The 24,804-nt window shown below is 40.3% G+C and overlaps 1 protein-coding gene across 1 annotated transcript in view; it reads left to right on the forward strand.

The window, feature by feature from the left end:
- Positions 1-240: 240 nt before the first annotated feature.
- LOC306793800 (ATP-binding cassette sub-family C member 12-like) overlaps positions 241-24,804 on the forward strand; it is a 40,805-nt gene continuing 16,241 nt past the window's right edge. The window contains exons 1-21 of the mRNA XM_079291572.1: positions 241-350; positions 10,810-10,866; positions 11,257-11,408; positions 11,536-11,682; positions 11,933-12,080; positions 12,484-12,720; positions 14,271-14,444; positions 15,130-15,277; positions 16,185-16,333; positions 16,465-16,572; positions 17,083-17,316; positions 17,405-17,476; positions 17,709-17,833; positions 18,408-18,480; positions 19,201-19,404; positions 19,777-19,911; positions 20,777-20,867; positions 22,173-22,223; positions 22,594-22,680; positions 22,783-22,886; positions 23,525-23,707. Of these exons, the coding sequence (XP_079147698.1) occupies positions 10,816-10,866; positions 11,257-11,408; positions 11,536-11,682; positions 11,933-12,080; positions 12,484-12,720; positions 14,271-14,444; positions 15,130-15,277; positions 16,185-16,333; positions 16,465-16,572; positions 17,083-17,316; positions 17,405-17,476; positions 17,709-17,833; positions 18,408-18,480; positions 19,201-19,404; positions 19,777-19,911; positions 20,777-20,867; positions 22,173-22,223; positions 22,594-22,680; positions 22,783-22,886; positions 23,525-23,707 (2,673 nt within the window). The 5' untranslated portion in view covers positions 241-350; positions 10,810-10,815. The remainder of the gene's footprint in view (positions 351-10,809; positions 10,867-11,256; positions 11,409-11,535; positions 11,683-11,932; positions 12,081-12,483; positions 12,721-14,270; positions 14,445-15,129; positions 15,278-16,184; positions 16,334-16,464; positions 16,573-17,082; positions 17,317-17,404; positions 17,477-17,708; positions 17,834-18,407; positions 18,481-19,200; positions 19,405-19,776; positions 19,912-20,776; positions 20,868-22,172; positions 22,224-22,593; positions 22,681-22,782; positions 22,887-23,524; positions 23,708-24,804) is intronic.

The following is a 24,804-nucleotide window of genomic DNA, read 5'->3' on the forward strand; positions in this document are numbered from 1 at the left end:
TGAGTTTGACACCCCTGCTCTAAACGGTTTCCTAACCGTAAAATGCTGTACACGGTACAAGCTAGTAATACTGATATGTATATGTAGTTCTTTGCATTTTTGCAACTGTAGTTTTTTGGCATTTTACCGTTTTACGGACGTAGCCTACTAAACAGACTAAAACAAACACGGCTTCAGGATGTTTGCCTATGTCAAATATATCGACAACGGCTGTAAGGAGATTGTACCCTCTTCCAACATAAAGGATTGTGACGGTAACGTTTGTGACGGTAACCATTACGATATTAAGAAGATTTACTGGGTGCGCGGGCAGGAGGAATTCATCAAGGCTCAGATATTGCTCCTGAAGGGTAAGTTATACAGCTCATGTAGTTCATTAATAACTTAAAAAAACCTTCTAAAAAACTGCTGTAACTGCTAAAAAAAACCAGCATAGACCAGCATACTTTCTATGCTGGTCTATGCTGGTTTATGCTGGTTCGGTGCTGGTAAACCAATGAAGCTGGTTCACCAGCAACAACTCATTAATGAAGCTGGTCCACCAGCAACAACTCATTAATGAAGCTGGTCCACCAGCAACAACTCATTAATGAAGCTGGTCCACCAGCAACAACTCATTCGCTCCTACAGAGTGAACTTTTCCTAGGGTCCGTGCACATTTAACTGCTGGACATAATACTTCTGTTACAAATAAGCCTTATTGCTTGAACCTTATTGCTTGAATTGAGCTAAACGCCTCGACCTAAGTCTGTTCACCTGAGTTTTCTCCTCAACATGAGTTTTCTTCTCAACACATGCCATGTCATATAGCTCACAAAAATGTTACTATTATTATGGTATAAAAATAATATGGTGATCGTGGCAATATTCTACTCATGTTGTACAAATCATCAATTTCGTCATTGCCATTTTCCTTCATTATTTAATATAGTCAAACGAATAAAAAATCAAAAGCAAAGTCTGATTTTGAAAATTTATGGAAGAAACAATAATGGATTCTGGTTGATTTTCAAGTCATTTAGAGAAATTGTGAATTGTTATTTTTTGTGGAACGGTACTGTTCTGTTACAGTTAAGTTAGTGCATTAGAAATCTTGTCTGTTTTCTAAAGGGGTTCCTGTAGTTTGCTGTGGTCACTTTAAGAATTAGAGGATGTCAGTAGTGATCAGTAATTAGAAAGTATGGAAGCATGGCACTGAGAGGTTATATTTTTAGTATCAGATTAATCCAGCGCTATCTGTACACATCATATGCCTCATGGTGGCATCATGGGTATGTATTGTCTTGTTTTGTTCTTATCCATAACTGCGTAAAATATACCCATATATAACACTGCATTATTTTTGGCCAATATTACGTTTTCTGAAGTTTATGATAGAAGTTTGCTGAATTACTGTTGCTAATGACCGCACTGTTCTTAGGCCAGTGAGAGTTCATGAAAGTTACAAATAGATAAACAAACAGATGACTGAATACATATTAAAAGTTTGATGTTATGTTTAAAGTTAAAATCACAATTAATACATAAAGCCTGTAAAACCTTAATTCATGTTAGAGATTGAGTTCATGTATCTACATTGCGTGCATCTATACATGTTAAAGAAAGCAGAGAATTGATTATGTTTTTAGTTTCACCCTTCAAGAAGCAGACAGTCTTCAGAGTTTTGATGTTTGGATGGCGTTTATCTGGCTGTCAAATGATACACAGTACAGTACAACAAGGACAGCGCAGGTACAAACACATTTCTCCACATCTGTACATCCCAGCATAGCTAAGCCTAAACTCTACCTGAGATAAAGTCTAATCAGCCAACTCAAAATGAATGCAAGCTAGAATTACCATATTTGATTCAGTCTAGTCAGCCTCGTCTCTCTCATGTGAATTTGAAAAGTCACAAATGTACATCTGATCACTTATTTTTAACATCATGCATTTCTGCTCTAACCTGTCAACTGGAATCAGACACACTGGAGAAAAATGTCCTCCACTAACGAGTCGGATATGTGACACAAACCCATAACCTTGTGATAAAGGAAAGGAGGTATGTGTATAAAGCTTGTTGAACAATACAGCAATTTCTGTACCTCCTTCTGAAGGGATATGATATTCTGAATTTCCCCATAAACACCATCGCTGAGCTTTGCAAAACAGTCCCTGCGTCTCTTACTGAGGGTATAGCTTTTGCCGGTATACACCAGTCCTTTATGCACCATTCTCTTGTGCACTACCAATTCATCTGGTGCTTGTTTTTGTGCAGACACAAAGGCACTCTTCTCATCAGTAGTGGTCTCTGTCACTCTCCCGTTGTCTAGAACAGTTGTGTCTTGACATTTTGTGAAACATTTTACTCTTCTGTCATTTGTCATCTCCAAACAGAACTCCTTGACTTGCTCCCTTACTACATGCCTGGAGGTTAAGAGAGGTACTGCTCTGTGCAACAGGAATTTGTTCACAATCTGTAGAGCTACAGACTTAGTGATCTGCTTTGTTTATGTCTTGGAAGGTGACATTCTCTTTCATTCTCTTTCAAAAGAAGATATACTGCCGACACCAGAAGGCCTAGGTGCTTCAGATAGCATGGCTGAAGTACACCATTCAGGACAGGCAAGCTGTAAAACAGGAGCCATGTTCGCCACTCTGAGGCTTTCCAGTGCCTGAGCTCTGCAAGAGGTCTGGGTAGTCGAGTTATCAGGTGTGGTGGCTTTATGTCCTTCATTCTGTTTTCTAGCACCCTCATAGTGGTGCCATTCCCAATGTAGTAGGGTTGCTCACTGTTGTTTAGAAGAAGCTCTGTGAGTTGTCTGATGACACCAAGTAACACAGCATGCATGTAGTCTGGAACAAAGCCCCACACTATATCAAAATAAGGCATGTTGATGAGTGGTGATGGACCTTTCACTCCTCTGACACTTTTGTTTTGTGCTACTGCCTGCTCCATATCTGCCAGCACTTTTTTTGCTTCTCTGTCAGGATATTCAGTGGCAGTCACAGTATACTTCACTGTTTTCTCTACAAGAGTACCAGGATGTAAACAGAAAACACAACCAAAGTACCCATTAAACTGTGTTGCATGGTTGGTCTTGCCTTTGAATCTACACAACAACATAGTCCAACAACTTTACTATTTATACAGTTTCCATTTTGTCTTCAGGACACACCTTTGGATGCCAGTGTTTTGGCCTGTTCAACAAAAAGTCTGAGAACAATGGACATGACAGGCTCTTGAGCACCAAACCAAAGACCTGCAAGTACTACATTGTCAAATCTCATTCTGGGAGGAAGCTTGTTTAAATGCAGCTGAATTGGCCATATTTAAAATCTGGAAGACTTGAACACAGCTGAGCCATCAGAATTGAAATTAAACGACAAATTGTTTGGATCTGACAGAATTCCACCTGGTTTTGATAAGTTTTGATACTTTTCGCCATCATAGATGTCAGAGATCACATGATCATTTTGTGGCCTTTGGTGTCTGTAGCTCATGTTGTTTTGAATCTGAGGAGTTTCTGAAAGTGTCTGAATTTGAGGTGCAATTGGTATGTTGATAAAAAAACTTGAACGATTCATGGAATCGATTTCAATAGGAGTACTACAAATTGAACACTGCAATGTTTTGTCTGTTATGTCTCCCTTTGTGCCAATATATACTTTACAGGTTTTGCAGTAGTAGTGAAACTCCACACTGTCTGAGTTGTTTTGAAAGACCTTGTTGAACAAATATTTTGATCTTGGTAGCACCTTTGCCAAACGGAGTATTTATGAGTTTTAATAAATCATCAAGTTGTGTCCCTGTTATATTGTGCCTTGCTGCATGACTCATTATCATGATCAGTGCTTCAGCCTTTGTTGTTGTACCTGCTGACATTAGAACTGAGTCCATGTCTTTGTCAAAACCTGTCTCTCTAACTGGCTCATCTTCTCCAAGATCTTCCAGATCTGAATCGAGTCCATAAACACTGCCTTCAGGTGAGGAAGCCACATCTCTTGGTTGCAGCTCAGAAGTTAGGAGAAAGTGACCAGATGAAGATATTAGCTAGAAAACAAAAACAACACACATTCATAAGTGCATTTGAAGGAATTGGAGGATAGCAGTGAGGTTGCAGACTGCAACAAACTGAACATCCCTCACCGTCCACTTTCAAACATATTGGAGAATCCATGGTGGCTGAAAAACTGGTAATGCTATGTAAAAACGTTTATGTAAGTGCACACAGAAAAATAAAGGTGCCATCTGGAACCGAAAATGGTTCTTCGGAGTGATGCCATAGAAGAACCATTTTTGGTTCCACAAAGAACCTTTCCGAACAGGGTTCTTTAAAGAACCATTTCCTTAAACGGTTCTTTAAAGAACCCACAAAGGTGCCTCGAAGAACCTTCAAAAAATGGTTCTTTGAAGCACCATTTCTGGTTCTTTGAAGAACCTAAAGACAAAAAGGTTCTTTAAAGAACCATTTTCAAAAAAGTTCTTTATGGTCCCAAATGGTTCCATAAAGAACCCTTTTCAAATGGTTCTTTAGCTAGAAATGGTTCTTCCAAGGAATAAATGGTTCTTTAAAGAACTGATTTTACATTTAAACAGCATACCAATGGAATCAGGGTTCCTACTCTTTTGTAGACATATTCCAGGATCCTTTCTGTGATGATCTATAAAATCATCATTTACATGCACGGAAATGATGGCAAATTGATTTTTGGATAAAACAAACACCTGTAGATGTACTGCACTTCACTTTATTGTCAGAAATCAACTCTATACAATGTAATCCATGTGCTACATGCAGTGTCCTATCTAAGAAATGTTCGGAGCATTTGCCACTCTCTGCACAGCTACAGGTACCGTGTGTCCAGCTTCAGGATAAATGCCTCCAAAAATGAAAATGTTTTTTTTAGATGATAGAGGGCCAACACAACACCCACGGCCAATGAACCGTCTGCGTCTTCATTGTCCACCATCATTTTTTGTCCATCCACTGCTACAAAAACATCTGTGCCGTCACTCAGGGCCTTGCCATCGCTGCTGCTCAGGACAAATGTGGGTGTTGGGCTTAGTAGTTCCTGAAACAAAACATTTGAAATTTAAAGCTGTATTCTGTAATGTTTAAAGATCAAAGCTTTCTGATATGCTTAGTTGCACATAAAATGCTAGTTTGTTGAGATTAGTTGTCATATTCATGAAATTGCACTTAATTCCAATTTTCTGAAAATATGTTTCCCTTTTTTGTTGCCCCCCACAAACACAAATGACTAACCTTATCTATTGCAAAGAGCTGTGATGCATTTTGTTTGAAGACCGATGGTAGGAGGAATATGGCTGCATTCACCAACTGGCCTGCAAATGACAAATCATTTTTCAATAAATGTCACAATTCTGATTCCGCAAAGTTTTGAGACTGTCATACCAATTTCCTCAGGAGTGTTGATTTGGATAACAGTATCTAGGTAAACGTCAAGTCAACTTTTTAGAGCACTTCCACACAAAACACAGTATATGGGATATTCTAAAAGGCTTAAAGGGAAAATGGATTAATGAGGCAATGTATTGGTTTGAAATTATTTGTAAACTGGCTACTTATAAAACCATCTTGTTGTACACGTCGTTTCTCAACTCCAGTCTCACATCTTAAGTTGCTCATCAGACAGTAAACAAACAAACAGCGCACTGAAAAGGAAGTCTGGGCCTGGATATCTGCCGGCTACACTGGAACCACAGAAATATAGCCCCTTCCCCCCGGGGGCATATGCGTTGTCAAACCAATAGCTAATTGTTCCCAAATTGCCCTCTGTCTTAAGTTCTGGTTCAGCTGGTTCACCTGTCCATTTCAGGGTCTGAGGTCCACCCACCACAGTCTCACAAAATCCTGTGGGAAACACTGGACCACGTGTTATATATTAGATAAAACACTCACCAAGATTGGAATAGAGAAGCAGGGGAATTCTTTTAAGACCTCTGCAGTAGAGTGTTGTTGAATACAGTGTCTTCTGTACTCTCTGGAGGCATTGGCGAATGATGACCAAGTTGGGCCTCGTCTTTTGGTACTCCTGCTTCATTGTTGCACTATGGTGGCTCGCACTTCTTTCATCGTCCCCAGCATCCATTGCATCTGTTTGCTAAGTAATAAATAATGACACAATTAGGACTGAGCTGGAGCATGAAGTATGAAGCATAAAATTCAGTTTGTCTCTATTACTCTTTTAGTCAATGAGAAAATACTTACATATCCAGATCCATAACTTTCCTTCAGAAAAGGGAAGTTGAGCAGGACAGACTTAAAGAGCTGCACATACTGAATATGAGACGGATACCTGTAAGTTTTCAAAAGGAACAAAACACAAGGCGTTACACAAGATTGACATTCCAGATCAGCACAATAAACGGATACCGAACTCAAATGATCAGAGAGAGCAGTTAAAGGTCTGCAAATGTGTAGTTTGTCATCATGATGCATAGTTTTCACTATGGCATACAGACCTAAAACTTGATTAATAAGGAAACTTGTTTTACAGGCAGATAACATGTCATTACTGTACATTACGGCTGTCAAAATTGGCCAACAATTATATTTGAATATTCGTTCTTGAAAAACACACAAGTTCAAACTATTCAAATATCTTTTGTTGTTCATTATGTCCATGACACCGTGTCCTAAATGGCAGCGAGTGGTACTGCGCTGTGCACCGTTTAGAGCTGAACTTTTGTCGGACACCGTTTTATATTACTGTCACATGCTTTGAAAATGCCAGATAGCAAGTACTACTTAGACATTTTGTTTTTTGAGGTTACGTCTCCAGTCTGATCTGGAGCTCACACTGGATAGGTATATGGTTTGCTTACATGATGTAACGCATCACACGTGTTGGTGTCTGTCGCCATCTTCTATTATGGCACAAACTGACATTGTGTCTTGGCTCAAATGGTCAAACAGAGCTGCATCCTTGTTGGTCAGTGCCGTGAAGACTGTTGGAGGAAACCGGACTTGGCAGTTGATCATTGGTTGGGCTGCTAGAGCTCTCTGACTCACAGGGGCTTCACTTTCACCGCTAAAGGGGAGTAAAATCTGATTTTAATTTAAGCCAACAAGTAAAAAAACTACCAAAAACAAGACAAGTAAATCTTTAGAATTTTAACTGAAATGACATGGCTCCACTGTATAACGTAACTCACACTTTCAGCTGCGCTAAAGCAGACAGGAACTTCACTTGGTCTTTCATTTTTGGAATGATTCGCTCACTTTCTTTTAGTCATCTGGAGAAGTGTAGGCCCATCTACTTCATTATCTATGGCAGAGAGAAACATTATTGGACCAAAATCATGTTCGAAGTCGGTATGTGTTGCCATGGCTCATGTCCATGTTTCGGTATTAACATTCTTGCCTTGCTTAATGCTGAACATCCTTGAATGAGGTCTTTACCATCACAACGACTACATATGTTCACATTATTCATGAGTGACTGTGTGATAAAAGTATACTATTATCAAAAATTGTCGACAGCGATCTCTTTGCACTTGTTTGTACTACAGCACATCAACATGTTTATTTGCCTTCAAACTGACAAATCATAGACTATACAAGCACCAACATTTTAAGGTCAACCAACATTAAATCCATTATTTTTACCTGCTGGAACACAAGTGTCTGCTGTATAAGTTACATGTCCTGTGCTCTCCTTGAGAAACAATCTTATTCAAACAGTGTCCTCCTTCATCCTCCACAGCTGGTTAAAAATCATACATTTAAGATCGTTTGTGTCACTACAATCAATAATGTGTATTTACACAACATTCAGGAATTGCTTTAAGGTCCACATAATTTATATAATCACAAAATGTGGCTCATAGTATACAGCTTCCTTCAGTTTTTACAGCTCACTGAGCTCTGCGCGGATCAGCACAGCTCTGTCTGACGGCAGCCACTCCCTCTCCCTCGCTCGCCCACTCACTCACATCTCCGTTAGCCAAAACAGATTTCACAGGCAGAAGCATAGCAGCGTAGCTAAATTAACATTAAATATATTTTTGCGCGCTATCTAGGCTAACGAATTAACGTTAGCTAGCTAACTAGCGTTAGCTTCAGCCAACTAGCAGACTAACAAAGGCAATTAACTGACGGTCAAGTTACCGTTAGAAAACGAAATACATGCGAAATTAACTCATAACGGTTTCAACAAGCTAAGGAGTGTTGAAACTAAAAGTCTAACATTACCTTAGCTCAGGGATTCCCAAAGTGTGGTGCGCGCACCCCTGGGGGTGCGCGAGCTGCCTCTAGGGGGTGCGCGAGAGGAAAAGTGTAATGGCGGTCTGATGGTGTAATAATATTAAATATTTAAAAAAAAACGTAATTTTAATTTAAAAAGTGGGATTTTTCACAAACTAAAAACATGAATTATAAAAATTCCCTTTGTAAGATTTAAAATTAAAAACGTACAATTTAATAAATGCACTTGAGCTCCTTCCGGCAGTCTTGCACCTGCCGCCAGTCGTACACACTAGCGAGCCTAGCTTGTGCAGCTAACGTCAGCTAACAGCGAACTTCATGCATTCAGCAACATTCATTTAAATATGCTAAACTGGCTGAAATCGGGGAAACTGTCAGGTGGGACATCTGAAGCTATCAGTCATAAAAGAGGAGAGGGACAGAGAGAGAGAGAGAGGAATCGGAGGCGAGGGGAACGGAGAGGTGCGTTGGGGAGAGACCGGGAGAAGAAATCGAGTCAGAGGAAGATGAGACGGAGGAGACCGAAAAGGAGGAAGGGATAGCACAGACAAATCGGGAGCACATCGGCCCATCGCGGAGTCAAGGTGAAAAAAGAGGAAACGAGGGTGAGCATCAGACTGGGAAAAAAAAGAGGGAAAATGATGAAATGTATCTGTGTCTGGGCTTCACTTGGATTGGCAACGCAGATTCCCCAAAGCCACAGTGCGTGGTGTGCAGTGAGGTTCTGGCTAACAGCTGTATGAAGCCCCCTTATTTACGTTGCCACCTGAACACCAAGCATGCCAGTGCAAGTCAAAAGCCCCTTACATAGTTTATATCGAAATTGGAGGAGTTACAAAACAGCCAAAACAACTGCAGTCTCATTCATGTTGGGTCTATAAATGACGCACTACGGGCTTCATATCTGGTTACAGAATAGCAAGAAAGGGGCTACCGCACACAATCGCCGAAGATGTGTGCTTGCCAGCTGCCAAAGCGATGGTGGAATGTATGATTGGAGAGAAAGAAGCAAAAAGTTGGACATGATCCCTGTGTCCAACAACACTGTGCCGCGCCGCATCGATGCTTTGTCCGAAGACATCCTGGCTACATTAGTCGGTCATTAATTGTAAATTAAATGTGATGCAATCTGCCTCTGAGCCTGTGCGTGTGTCCTCACATCCGTATTGCTCTTTAAAAGTGACGCCTTGTGTAACTGAAAGTTATTGAAACTTTGTTGCAGTGTTTCAGGGCGTTTTCACACCTTCAGTTCGTTTCCTTTGTTCTGATTCAGGGATTAATATGATACAATGTTGCACTTGCTCCTTTGTTCGGTTTGTGTTCACACCGCAACATTTAACAGCGGACTACATCTTGTAAACAAATGCCACGCGCGAGCAAACTGTTCTCTCATTGGTCCGATTCTTATGCGGCTATAAAGGCTTAAAAGGCTCTGTTGGTTTTTTTTTTTTTTTTTTTGTGCGCGAACCCGGTCGGGATGTAGAAGGGGGTGCGCGGCCTAAAAAGTTTGGGAACCGCTGCTGTAATTCATTAACACATTGTATTTTCAGATGTTATGTACGAGGCATGAATGAAATTGAAATTTCAAGTCACGCAAGTGAAAATGAGAATCTAAGAAATGAAATAGTTCAAAGTTTAAATATAAGGATAATGTATGAACACAATATTGGTGCTATACATATAAAATGTATACAAATGTATATTTACAAGTTTGATATTCTGCATGCCTCTGCCTGAGCCTTATCGAAATCATTACAATCTTACTTTTTGTTTTTGATTGGATTTTATAACCTTTCATGCAATGCGGGTACATTTGTGATATTTGACCAAGAAAGTATTTTGATCACAGTTGTAATGCCTTGTGACTTGTCATCATAGTTATAATTGTAATGGTAAAAATATGCATTTGAACTTTGTGTCCTCGATCTGAACTCGCAGTGAACTCGAAAACGTGCGTGTCATCTATTAAGGAAAATGGCTACTGGAAAAGTAACAAAACTACTTGCAAAGTGGCAAGAACAACTTGTTCCTTACATCGAGTAAAGAAAGTGCAGACTAAGCAGTAATCAGAACTTGTGGTTGAAACACATCATGTTACCTTGAATGTATCGAAGCTGTGAAAAGTCAGCTGGATGCAGCAGACAAGCCCTCGTGGGTGCTGCACTTTTGAGAAATAACTTGTTGCTGTATAAATAAAGGGGCTTGTGTGTTACAAATTTTGAAGCATTCACACAGTCTACTTGCAAGAGAATAAATGGAAAAACACAACATTGAATCTTCTGAAGACTCAATTATTGATTTGTGAGCAAAAACTCTTCCGATTAACATAGAAATCTTCCACAACATAATACATAAAGCATCCTGAATGACAGCATTTCTTATGACTGCTGATGATTGTGTTGAAATGAGTAAGCTTCAAACACACAACAGCCGTAATATCGTCACACTGTTACACAGCAGAATGAGAAATGGTTACACCCTCCCTGTTGATGCTGTTAAAAGTATTTGGTTAGTAGGCTTAAAGCAATATTCACACTTAAAATCTCTTGTTGGCGAGTGAAATAGTGACGCTGCATGTTTTTTTCCCTCGGTACAGGACAAAATGAAGAAAGACCTTTCTCTGGAGAAGAACGACAGTCAAGGAGTCTCTTTTGTAAGTTTAGAACAAACAACAGCTTCCACCAGTACACTTCCGGCCTCTTCACATGTGGCTTTCACTGCCTGAGATCTTTTCCTCTTCTATTGTTTCTCCTGCATCCTGTGTTTTCAATGCAAACTTGTTTGATCCACTTTTTGAGGCTCTCTTTAGTCTTTTATTTTGAATATTGACAAAAGTCTCTCGCTCTCTCTCTGTGTCTCTCTCTATGTGTCTCTCTCTATGTGTCTCTTTCTGTCTGTCTCTCTCTCTGTCTCTTTCTCTGTCTCTGTTTCTCTCTCTGTGTCTCTGTCTCTCCTTCTCCTCACCATCTCTTACTCTGTCCCACTCTTTCTGTCTTTCTGTCTGATTCTTTCACTCTGTCTCTTTGTGTTTATGACTCTTCAGCAGGAAGATGTTTTCCGACAGAGAACTGGATTTCTGGCCTCCAGTTCAGAACATACTGATTTGGACAACAGAGAAAAATCCTACCCTACCCTGTTTGGAAGATACAGCCAGAGCCTTCAGACCCTCAAACCCTTCCGCTGGTCCTCATCTCAGTCAGTTGTCATTTGTCTTGTTTTGATGCTGTTATATTCCATTTGATAAATAAATGTACGGTGACATGTCAGCAGACAGATACTGTACTGGCCCCCATTGCATATTGGGTGATGTTTCCATGTCTAGGTCTCACCCTCTGGACAATGCAGGTTTCCTGTCCTTTGCAACCTTTGTATGGATGATCCCCATGATGTGGGCCTTGTTCAAGAATAAGCTGGACATGAGCTCTCTCAAACTGTCTCCTTTGGATGTAGCCGACACCAGCGGAGAAAGGTTTGACACTCTTGTTGATTCGTGGGCGCACTCACATTTCTCTATTATCATTTCATGCAATGAAATACAGGACAGTATATTTATCGATTTATAGATATTTATAGACATGACAAGTCTAGCTGCTGAAATTCTTATCTGGAAAATGACTCATGAAAATGCTGGGAAATTATTAATTATGAGGTCATGTGTGTGTGTCAATGTTTTACTTGAGTAATAATTGAATAAGGCTAATATGGTGTGTTGTGCACAGACTCCACATACTTTGGGAGGAAGAGGTGGCAAAGGTGGGCCTGGAGAAGGCCTCTCTGGTCCGTGTAATCCTTCGCTTTCAAAGAACCAGGCTGATTCTCTCAGTCGCTGTTGGTGTCCTTGCCATGGTGGCAGTGTTTCTGGGCCCGGTAATTACATTTGAAGCTGAATATCTATACCAGTACCAGTGCTTCCTCTATTGGATACCAGATCCAGGAGTCTTTTCTGATGTTTTTCCTAATATCACATTCACTGTAAATGTGCTTGAAGAATTCAGATCTTTTTTTAAGTAAAAGTGCAAGTACAACACTGTAAAATACTCCACTACAAGTAAAAGAACTGCATTCAAAACTTTACTTAGTTAAAATATACAGATATCAGCTACATTTACTTAAAGTCTGAAAAGTAAAAGTTCTCATTTTGCAGTAAAATGGTCAAGAAATGCAACTTAAGGCTTTATGGGTGACATCACAAAGGTTTTATGACACAAATGTAAAGGTTGTTTAATATTTACTGCTCTTTTGTGTGTTACAAACTTCTCTGTCCTCTCAGGCTGTTCTGGTCTATGAGATCCTGAAATATAATGAGGACCCAGAGAAGTCCACAGTATCCTACGGTGTTGGTCTGTCCTTCGCTTTGTTCGCCACTGAGTTCTCCAAAGCCTTCCTGATGTCCTTGTTGTCGGCGTTGAACCTGCGCACTGCAGTCAGACTGAAGGGAGCCTTCTCTTCAGTGGCCTTTCAGAAAGTCATCTCTCTGAGGGTTCACAGCGGCATTTCAATGGGAGAGGTAGGGTTCCTGCATTTCTCTAGGAAAGAGATCTCATACACCAAAATCTCTTTGCCCATTGTTTGAGAGATCTTCTTACTCTTGGTGAACTGTAGAAAGTAGTGGAAAGAAAATATATTTTCAATATAACATAATATGATGTTTTAGATTTGTGGAGTTTAACATGTAAACTGGGGTCAGTCCAGGTCAAAGAACGGTAGCAGTCTTCCTCAGCAGCTGAAGTGAAGGCAGGAATAAAATGTTTATGGTGTGGTTATTTTTAATGTGGACATACATCAAGTGCACATCTAGTTAGAGTTACAGGTGACAACTGCATAATGCCCTTCTTGAATATATATATTTATACATACATTTCTTTTTGTCAGTTATTATTGCATTTTTAGGGTTTTTGCTCCAAAGGGATTCCGTGTGAGCTCGAAATAGCAAGAAATAGAAACTTGGCCCAATAACTGGACATGATGTGCATGTGCTTACAAGAAATCTGACTTCAATCGGCCAAAGGATGGCACTAGAATGTACCCACACACAAAAAAAAACATTTTGGGAAGGCCACAACCTTTCACCACCCAGTCAGATTGACTTGAAATTTGACACATTTGAAAGTTCGCCCACTACATTTTTCTTCATTTGGAATTTTTGAAACATACATTTTTATCATCTCCTCCTTAAATGTAGATCTGATTGCTACCAAATTTTCTGTGGATACTTATTGGACCAAGTTAAACTAAATTATCAAAACCTTGTTGATATATTATAAAGTTTTCAAGATATTGACCAATGAACTTCCAGGGGTCCTGCCTCAGCACATTAACATACCTAACTCAACAATTGTTTGACCAATCATCTTGCAGGGTGTATCTACAAGAGTAGCTGAAACATACCCTGAAAGTTTCAGTCGAATTGACCACTAGTTAACACTTCCAATATAATAGATGAGCGCGACACAGACCAAATTGGACTATAAATCAGAAACTTTTCATCCAATCAATACAAAACTCCTAGGATGTGTTTCATGACAATGTTAAGCCACGTGTGTGAAACTATTTCAAAATAACTTAATAGGGGTCGGACTAATTCTTAACATGTGCATGGAGCAAATGTGGCCATAAATCAATGACAGCTTGTCCAAACATCACCAAACTTGCTGGATATTTGTGATTAAGCTGTTGAAACATGGCTGTCTGTAAAAACCAAATATGGCTGGAGGGGCTTTTAGTGTGAAATTCTGAAAGGCTGCATACATTGTCATGATGAAACAAGTGTGTGATTGGTTTCACTTTGTCTTTCTTAAACAAGATTAACCCAGTTGAATTGACTTAGCTCAACTTTGTGAAGCCAAATACCCAGTCCCCTGGAATGGCCTCTTGTGGCTATATTTGTTCTTGTTTCCTGCACAACTTTGTTTTTGATCCTGTTTTACAAGGCCACACTTCTTTGTCATAAACATCCTGTGGAATTCACTTGTTCTCACCATTAGTTCATGCAACTTGCCTTGGCAAAGCAATCTTGGCAAATGTAGATTCCAGTCTCTCTCCTCCTCTCCCATCCAGATGATTGGTGTTTTGACCAACGATGGCCACAAATTATTTGAAGCAGTATTGTGTGGGAGCATCGTGCTGTCCATGCCAGTGCTCTTTATTGTGTGTATTGTCTATTCCTGCTACATTCTGGGCTACACCGCACTGACTGGAGTCTGCACCTACCTCATCTTCATCCCAGTACAGGTCTGTATGTTGGAAATCGCACAAACAGATATGAGACATATTTTCATGAGCAGTGTAAAATAAATGGATTCAGATTTAATTGAGCCACATCACAATCAGAGCTAAAAAGAGGTACTGCAATAATCAAAGGTTATAAACAGAAATGCATTTTAATTATCTAGTTGTTGGCAAATAATTAAAGCTTTCCAATTAATTCATTCCAACTAATTCAGCCATCAACGTGCACCACACTAACATATCTTTATTTTCCTCTTTGCGGCTTGTTTTCAATTGACACTGTTGTGGGTTTTATTTCGTCGTCGATGATGATGCTCAGCTTCTTTGACTTATGTTAAAACTCAACACCTAACTCAGTAACTGTTATCTATCTGACTTGTGGTGAGACACCACAGGATCTCACTATTAGGAACTCAGCAACGAACACCCACAGAACACAAGAGAGATTGAATTTTCTTCAGTTCACGCAGATGTATTTGCATCACAAAGTATACAAGTAAATCGAGCAGTCCGGAGCCAACTAACTTCACAATAGCATTGTACATTACTTTATACCCTAAGTCTCTGTGAATATACATGGATACATTTTAAATTATGGATATGATTGAATTTACACAAATATATTTCAAGACACAAATACATTTTTCTCCCACAACATAAAGATTAATATTGTTTTTTCTGCTTTCAGCTTGGCCTGGCTAATCTCATCAACAAATTCAAATGGAAAACCATATTGATAACAGACAGCCGTGTTCGCACAATGAATGAGATTCTCAACAGCATCAAGCTCATCAAGATGTACGCCTGGGAAGATTCCTTTGAAAAGACGATCACAGGTATGAAGTTAGACAGACTTTGTTGTCCAGTCAAACATGTTTTTAACCTTTCTTGTCAGGGTTTAAGGCAAAAATGGTAGCAGGGGATTGACCCAAAGACAGAGAGACACGGTGAACAAAGGGATGAATAACGGTGACTTTAATTGTTAAGAAAATGTTCAAAACAAAACTTGCAGAGCTGGGGAGTCAAACAATGTGTCACAAAAAGTCTAAGAAAACAAAACTACTTTACAGGGAACACAGCAGAGAAGAGCAGGGATCATCCCAGGAATCATTGTAGATCAAAACAAGGAGCAGAGCAGGTAGCACAACAGACGAACTGACACTGAGACACTGTGGAGGTGCAGATGATGAGACACAGGAGGATTCAATCAGGGGCGGGGCAGACAATCACACAGGCGGGAACACATACAAATGCAGGTAGTGAAGTGAACTCAAGACACAGGAGGCAGGGACATTCTAAATAAAACAGGAAACTAGCTAAACAGACATTCCTTGAAGAACAAATTTAATGGTTATCATTTATACAGTCCCTTTGTATGAACACAAACCCAATCTTGAAAGTCGCATGTGCTACTTTCCATAGAGCAAAACGTCAAAGTTCAAGGGAAATTATGTGCACCTTTTACAGCAATCTGGATCTTGTTTTGTTTTAGTTTTTGATAACAATTCACATAGCCATGCTGCCAGAGGCACTACAGGCTGAAATAAGGCTGCCACATACCGGTACTCTCCACCTTCAACTCATATAGAACGAGCTGCTTATATATGTAAAACTAAAATCTAGGGTTGAGCTCCCATGTTCTCTTGCCTCCACCAGTCCATGCTCTTTTGGTGTCAGAAACAGAAGTAGAAGTAAAGTTAAAACTGAAACTGTTCCCTAAACATGTGACACTGTCTCTCTTAGGCTTCCGTAAAAATGAGAAGAAAGAACTGCAGAAGGTCTGTTACGTCCAGAACGCCAATACCAGCATCGCCAGCATCATCCCCACCCTGGCCACCATTCTCACCTTCATTGTACACACTTCGTTGAGCTTGAAGCTCAACACAACTGATGTGAGTACTGCAGCACATGCAGTACAACAACCCTTGCCATCATGCCCACTGTGTGATTTACATGGTTGAGGTGTACTGATAAAAAAGAGTCAGTGTTGTATAGTGTGAGCGTACTTCTTCTTTATGAACAGGCCTTCACCACCATCGCCATCTTCAACTGCTTGAGGTTCTGCTTGTCTATTATGGCCCCGTCTGCAAAGGTCCTGGCTGAGGCTGCTGTTTCACTAAAACGACTGAGGGTAAACTCCTCTCTTTTTGTGCTGCTCAGCTGGCAACGGCATTCATTATTACTCTGATCTTACATAAAGTCATCTTGTTGTGATGTCATCCAGCCATACCAACTGCAAGGTTGTGCCTTCTAGTGATAATAAATAATGATGAGCTCATAATCTGCAGACTAACGATATGGTTCTTATTTTATCTTTATTAATTTCAAACATAAATAATAGCTTGTATGGAGTTTTAACATGTACGCCAACCTGCAGTGCAAATTTGGCTTTATTGCTTCTGTTGTCATTCTCTTAGCCTCACACTTGCCTTTAATGCCTTTAATCTCTAAAATATGAAAATTTGTATTGTTACCACATTGTTTTTCCATTGTCATTGTTATTGGAGCTATCTTCTTTGCTACAACTTCATTGCCAGCTTTCATTGTGTTTGTTGCTGTTGTGGAACAAGTTCACACTTAAAATCTCATCTTTACGGTTAAAAAATAAGAAGCTTATCAAAGCAATTTTCGGCTATTTCAGAAAATATTGGTGATCCAGAATCCAGAGCCCTACCTGATCCAGAGAAAAGACAGTGATTCAGCCGTCGTGATGAAAAATGCGACACTTTCCTGGAACAAACCAGCCAACCAGCCAGACTCTCCACCCATCATCTCAGTTAATGTGGAGAAGGGACACAAAGTGGAGGACACGTGCCAGAATGGGAAGTCTGAAACATTGCCAACCCTGAGAAACATCTCCTTCACACTGCCTAAGGTGTGTTCTACGACTGGTCAGAATAAATAAGGTGATCTAGAGAGGGTTAAAGGTTAAACCCAAACTCTCTCTGTGTTATCTTCTGAAGGGCAACCTGCTTGGAATCTGTGGAAACGTGGGGAGTGGAAAGACGTCACTGATTTCCAGCATTTTGGAACAGGTTGGCTCCTCCTTTTGTCTTTTTTGTTCTTTATTCTCTTTTACAATCCCTGCAAGTTCCTGACATAATGTTTGATATTTCAATGCTGTTGATTTTCACTATTTTATGACCACTCTGTCACGCAGTTATGTAAAAATGATGCTCCTTATTTACATTTTGATAAACCAGATCTAACTGATGCCATGTAACGAACAGGTTTCCTCATGGTGGTCTGCTCACTTTTATATTTTAGATGCACCTTCAGCAGGGCTCCCTCACCGCTGATGGGACGTTTGCCTACGTTTCCCAGCAGGCCTGGATATTTCATGGGACTGTTCAAGAAAACATCCTGATGGGGGAACCTCTTGACCAGTCCAAGTATATAATCAGTTAACCCACAAACATTATAAGTAACCACAGAGCTTTTGAATATGGAAACAAAAGGAGGTATCGTGAACTGGATACCGTTTATGATGTTAATATTTAACCAATGTTCCTCATCATTGCAGTTACACAGACCATTACAACAAGGCATGAATAGGTATTGTCTTTTGAGGTTATCTCACGTGACAAATGTAATGAATGGAGAAAGTTCCTCTTATCACTGTCACTTCGCATCTGGCAAGGTAGTCAAACAAGAGGTCATCTCTGTTATCTGACAGGATTGTTATTTGGAAACCACTCCATGCAGCCAAAGATGTGTCAAGTAATTTGCTGTGTGACGTCATTCAGCTGGCATTTATGACGGTGGTTAGGCCCATAGTTGTGCTGTAATCATAATCTTGTATGAAGTACATACTGGAGTGAAAGTCAACATGCAGCAGACCCGACTGACGTATTTAAAAACATATCTTTCCAAAATATTCAAATCTTATCTTTAAAATGGCTCAGTTGAATACACTATACGTCGCTGTCTCTTGACATTAAGGTAACTCATTGTCTTCCTCCACAGATACAACAGAGTTGTGGATGTCTGCAGTCTCAGAGCTGACCTGGATATCCTCCCATATGGTGATCAAACTGAGGTGAGGGCCTTCTGCTGTACTCAAAACTCCCCGAGCTGAATGTTTGTTTTGCTTTTGAATGATTTCTTACAAGCTGAGTGGAACTTTTAACACTCTCTGATGAGGGGTAGGAAACCCCTTGCGGACATTAGCATTAACAAAAGATGGAATAAGGTAAACATTAGTTGGTACAATCAATAATCCAGTTCGCTTTTCTTTCTTTGAACTGTTTTAAAGCCCATTTTAATCTTGTATTTTTGTTAGTAACATCATTTTATTTCGAATTGCTTTGTACAGCATTTAAATATCAAAAAAATATACCTCAAACTCTGCCAATTATGTGTTTTTTGACTGTCTCCGACAGCAATTCATTCATGAAACTGACACTAAAACTAGATGTTCACCGAAAATTCATCTAGTGTGCAAAGTACAGTCATTTTACAAAAAAGTATTACATGACGCAAATGAATGGTATGTTCAAGTCTGAGTCAGAACTAAATAATTACAAGTTGAATACTAGACCTATTTATTTAGGTTTGAGTTTAGCATATCCAAATTTGCGACACAATTTGGGATCAGTTCCAAGTCTGACGGATGTTTCTTACTTATTCTTAAGCTGTTATTCGTTTTATTTCTTCTATATTGTTGTAAGTTAGTAAAAGGGAAAAGCAGATTTTGTAATGTACCATATCGTGACGTGTTGTCAGTGATCTTATCAGCTTCCTGCTGTTTTGTTGGCAGATCGGAGAGCGAGGGCTGAATCTGTCAGGGGGGCAGAAGCAGAGGATCAGTCTGGCCAGAGCGGTCTACTCCAATAAGGACATCTTCCTCCTTGACGATCCACTATCTGCTGTCGATGCCCATGTGGGGAAACACATCTTTGAGGAATGCATTAAGAAAGAGCTCCATGGAAAATCCATCATACTGATTACACACCAGCTCCAGGTAGACACAGCATTGTTCTTTAGCAGATAGTGAATCCTAAATAGCTTAAAATTAAGAATTACATTTCACAATTAAATTTACATACTTGTTTAAAACACATAAAAAATGATTTGAAGATCCATCCTATTGTGTAAACCCCAAAGTAACAAGTAACAATTTAAGTAAGTAAATCAAACACCAGTAGGTGGCTTCTGATTGCAGCCATTAGGTTTTTTTTATCGTGAATTGTGAGCGTCACCATAACCACAAGATAAGAGCGTCTGCCAAGTGTCATATATGTAAAGACGTGCTGTTTAGACTACGTTAGGTAGAACTCCGGCCACAGAGCTGAGATAGTTTGTTGACATGGTTGTCCTCACTTGTGTCTGTCAGTATCTGGAGTTCTGTGATGACATTATGCTTTTGGATGACGGCGAGGTGCAGGAGGCTGGAAACCACCAGGACCTAATGAAAGCCAATGCACGCTTTGCTCAGCTCATCAGCAACTACCACTTGGAAGAGCCCGAGGTAAAAAAGAAATCTACAGTACAATACTCTAATGTACGATAACCTTTGTGTCTTATCTCCATGTTTTAATAGCTGCAAAACCTTTGTGGAAGTTTGAGTCTGTTCCACAGCGAGGAGGCCAGAGCACGTGTCCGGCTGCTTTGAGCAGTCAACACGCTGCAACAATAAATCTACCAAAACTGGTTTACAATTAAAAGGAATTTAATCCACTGATGCAAGTACAGTATTTACAGTGAAGTACACTATTTCATGAAATATTAAATCAATAAAACCCCGTTTGCAAAAAACTCAACTCAGCTCCTCAGGTATAAACCCCGTCCGTCCTCTGAGAGCCATCACGTGAGAGAGAAAAAGACTTGAAATTAAACCACCCACATCCGTTCGAAACGTGTTTACTAACACATTCAATGACCGTCGGTTACGGTTTAATCCCTTCTATGATAATCCTTCAGTATAAACGTTAAACTTCTGCAACTTTGGCAAAAGCTTCATGTCTCAAATTCTACTTCTAGCTACTAATCCTAAAACACTTTATGCTTATCTTAATTATGCATTTCCAACACCCTTATGATTAATTATGAATTCTTAAATATGAATCATTGAACACTTTTATTATAGCTACTAAACACAGTTCTATGCTGAAATTTCTTACACCTTTCACCGGTTCTTCATTGGTTTTTAGCTTAAAAACAATAAACCGACCCACGTAAGCTGTAAACCATGTGTCAGAGGTTTATAGGAGGCAGAAACATGTCTTGTACTAGGCCACAAGTTAACGATTCATCATTTACTTCAGGGTGAAAGTGAGTTGTCGTCAACTTGTCCACACTCCGCAGTATCACTGCGTTTTTGCTTTGTCATTCAGACTCCGAATGAGGAAGTGTCTCCCCAAGACGCTGCCCAGCTGAGGGACATTGAGCTAAGAGAAAGCACCGACAGTGGGTTAGTGAACCCAGGTATGGAATCAAGAAAACATGACTGTTTGTGTAATCATCTAAAACAGTTCTGGGATGATTTTAGATGCCGCAATACATCATTTAATAATTAACGAAAACAAGGCTGGAGATTATTATAGAGTTTAGTACAAAGACACACTGGGAGTGTGGCACATTATTGCCTGAAAGCAATTTAGAGAGCAGAAGCAGTCAAAGGGGGATATTCTATACAATTCTGCTTTACTTTTGGCACAATTATCTTTGGACTAAAGTGCCATTCGTGTCAATACATAACAAGGAGGAGGTAAAAGGTAGTCAGCTGTCCATCGAGGTAACAAGGGGACCTTGGTCGACAAAATAAAGGACAATGTGAGGAACCGCCCACAGGCTCCCAGGTCTCCGGCGTAACGTTCTGGTGTCGGGATGTACGGCTCACGGGCACGCGGAGCTAGAGTGGCGGATGCCGGGGGGGCTGTGGATGGCGCAGGTGGATCCCCGTGGGAGCAGCGGAAGCGCCCGGGGCAGAGGAGGCAGAGAGGTGACTTGATCCATCTTGCCGCTGAGTTGAGACACACTGGGGGAAAGGGTGCGTAGAGTCTCTACTACTTCCCGGAGAAGTGTCTCGTGCAGGCCGATCAGATTGCCCTGTGAGGCTAGCGTCTGTCGGAGGAAGTTTGGGTCCGCTGGGTCCATGGCGGCCAGATTGTTCTGTTACGGTCAGTTGTTCTGGACCCATGCGCAGACACCGGGACAACAGGGTAGGTGAAATACAAGGTTTTATTTAGTTTGTTCGTGGAGCATGCAGGTAGGAAGGTGAGGCGGTGTGAGTGGCGGCAACTGGGCGGCGACGTGGCACAGGAATCTTGGAGCACAAGAAAAACACAAGTTAGTTGCAAATCGCACCGCAAACTAACTGGTGAGACGAGGTAAACCTCAGCGAGGCTGTAGCTACCACTGAGCTGAAGAAACAATCTGGCGATGAGACTGAAGGAAGCTGGGGTATTTGAGTTGTCTGTGATGATGGTCTGATTGTTGGCAGGTGTGGAGATGAGCCCAGGGTGCCAGATGATTGAAGCCGCGCCCATGCCATACACACACACACGCACACACACCGACACGAGCTGAGGTCACAGCGGAGCCGTGACACAATGTACTTTGTAAAACAATAGAAGACAGGGCAACACATCTACAATCCTGACTGTTAATATACTATCATTGATTTATTTGGGCATGTGTGTCCTTATTACGGTCTACAGCATAAAGATGACAGATATTTCTTCTGTCATTTTATTGATGTCTCCCTTCCACATCTGTGTTCTCTTTCAGCATTTGACATGTCGGATGAAAAGGACGATGGAATGACAACTAACCAAAGATGTGAGTCTGGAAAACTTATTCAATTTTAACTCTGATGTCGGTGAAGTTCAGATCTAACACATCCAGTCTCTGCAGGGATGTCAGACTCATTTGGTTCCATTTTAATGTGGGAACATTAAAGACACATTAAAGACAAAGGGTCCGTGCGTCAAGTGGCCAGAAGTGCTGGCTGGATGGTTGAACAGCATCTCTCTCAAGATCTCTTTCTTAGTTTTTCACTTTTTCCTCTCACTTTTTCTGTTCACAACAAACGAGCGCAACATTACGAATGCCTTCCAGGAAAGAATATGTGCACCGTTATTCCCGCATTTCAACAATTATTGCTCCCCTTTCTACAATGGTTTTCACTTTTCTTCTTCTTAAGCACCAGTCGATGATCAGCTTGTCAGTCAAGAGTCCGCCACAGAAGGTGCCATCTCTTGGAGAGTCTACCAGCAATACTGCAAGGCAGCTGGAGGTTTGAACACTGACAGCAAACCCACACAAATGCATTGTCGTGATTATATGCAATGATACACAATTCACACATGGGATGATGTTTGATGTGACTGTGCTGCAGGCTACACAGTAAGCTTCCTTACCATCCTGAACTTGGTCCTGGTGATTGGATCCACAGCCTTCAGCAACTGGTGGCTCAGCTTCTGGCTGGGGCAGGGTGATGGGGTGAGAACCATCTCTCTCTCCCTCACACACACACACACACACACACACACACACACACACACACACACACACACACACACACACACACACACACACACACACACACACACACACACACACACACACACACACACAGTTTCATTTCAATGTGTTTTCAGTAAGTGTGTGACTTCCCACAGCTGGAAAGACTTTTTCATGCTCCAATGGGCATGTTTTATGGAAAGTCTGAGGGTAGTGAATAGCTCTCTTCAAAGAGTGTCTGTTTTACCCAACCTTCCAACAGCCACACACTTTTTTCTGATCGTTGGTCAGATGTGCACAGATGTTGGTATTGCTGCATGTGCTCTGCAAATTCTTTTACTTCACTGTCTGTGTTTACGGCTGAACCAAACTGGTTTTGTCTATATTGGCAGTGATAGAGGTGGTGTGATTATATTGAACAGATAGAACTTAACTGTATAACTGTAGTAAACTGTGCTAAATATGTGATACAATGTGTTATTTCCACAAGTCTGCACCAATTGTTGACGATTGTATTCACAATAGTATGAAAAATATTCAAAAAAACATGTTGCGTTGATAAATTGTCTCTCTGGACCTGGTTTCCACTAAAATCATATATTTTCTGTTTTTTTAAGTCATCCAATAACACAACCTCAAACCAAGGAGACATCTCACAAAACCCTCACCTGAGCTTCTACCAAATGATTTATGGCGTGATGGTGGTCGTCATGGTGACACTTGCCATCATCAAATGCTTCTCCTACACTTGGGTGACCTTGAATGCGGCCACCAACCTCCACAACACCATGTTCAAGAAGGTACTGTTGGATGGCTGACCCCCAGCCATCTATATACCATCAAACATAACCATGTTTACTGAATTTAATATACGATCGTTAAAAAAAAAAAAGAATTTTACTGAAAATATAATGTAAGGACAAGGTATTACAGACAGAAGGGAGGGACCAAGAGAAAAAGTCACAATTATAAATGCGTCTACATCTTCACGATGGATACATATTTCATAGCCATGGTCGGAGCCACGGATTCATTCCCTGACTTTCCCAAAACCTCAGTCATATCAATTAGTGAGACAGACTAGACTAACATATTCAACTAGAAAATGCATTTCCTGCTGAAAATGCATTGGAATGCTGAAATTTGAAATGAATTGCAAAAACATTGCTGAAAATAGATATCCAATTTTTTTTAAATTGCAAAAAGCTTAATAATTCTAAAAGTTTAAAGATTCCAACTATGAAAAGTCATATCACACCTCTCCTGAAAGAGCTGAACATTTTGATATTCTAATGGTTTCTGTGGCTTAAAAAATGTCATCAGTGGTGATATTTGTAGTAGTAGAAGTTGTAGTAGAAGTATTATTAGTATAAGTATTAGTAGCATTAGAATAAGTACTAATAGTAGCAGTAGTGATATTTGTAGTTGTAGTAGAAGTATTATTAGTAGTAGAAGTATTAGTAATTAGAATAAGTAGTAGAAGACGTAGTATCAGTAGTCATAGTAATAGCTGTAGTATTGGTCGTAGTATTTAATATAACAGTAGTAGTAGTAGTAGTAGTAGTAGGAATAGTAATGGCAGTAGAATAAGTAGCAGTAGTAGTACTAGTAGCAGTCGTACTAATAGCTGTAGTAGTATGACTACTTTTAGTAGCATGAATAGCAGTAGTAGTGGCAGTTGTCGTATAAGTAATAGTAGTCGTGGTATTAATAGCAGTAGTGGTAGTAATAACATTGTTGGTAGCTGTAGTGGCCATTTGTCGGCTAAATCAAACTTAAACAAATAATAATCAAATGCCACTGATGCACCGTGGTCGGTATCCTTACGCAGCCAGAAGAGAGTAAAATGTTCTGCTGGCAGTGCTGCTTTACTCAGCCGACCACCAACTCTGAGGAT

This window comes from Melanostigma gelatinosum (genome assembly GCF_949748355.1).
Source record: "Melanostigma gelatinosum genome assembly, chromosome: 2".
NCBI lineage: Eukaryota > Metazoa > Chordata > Actinopteri > Perciformes > Zoarcidae > Melanostigma > Melanostigma gelatinosum.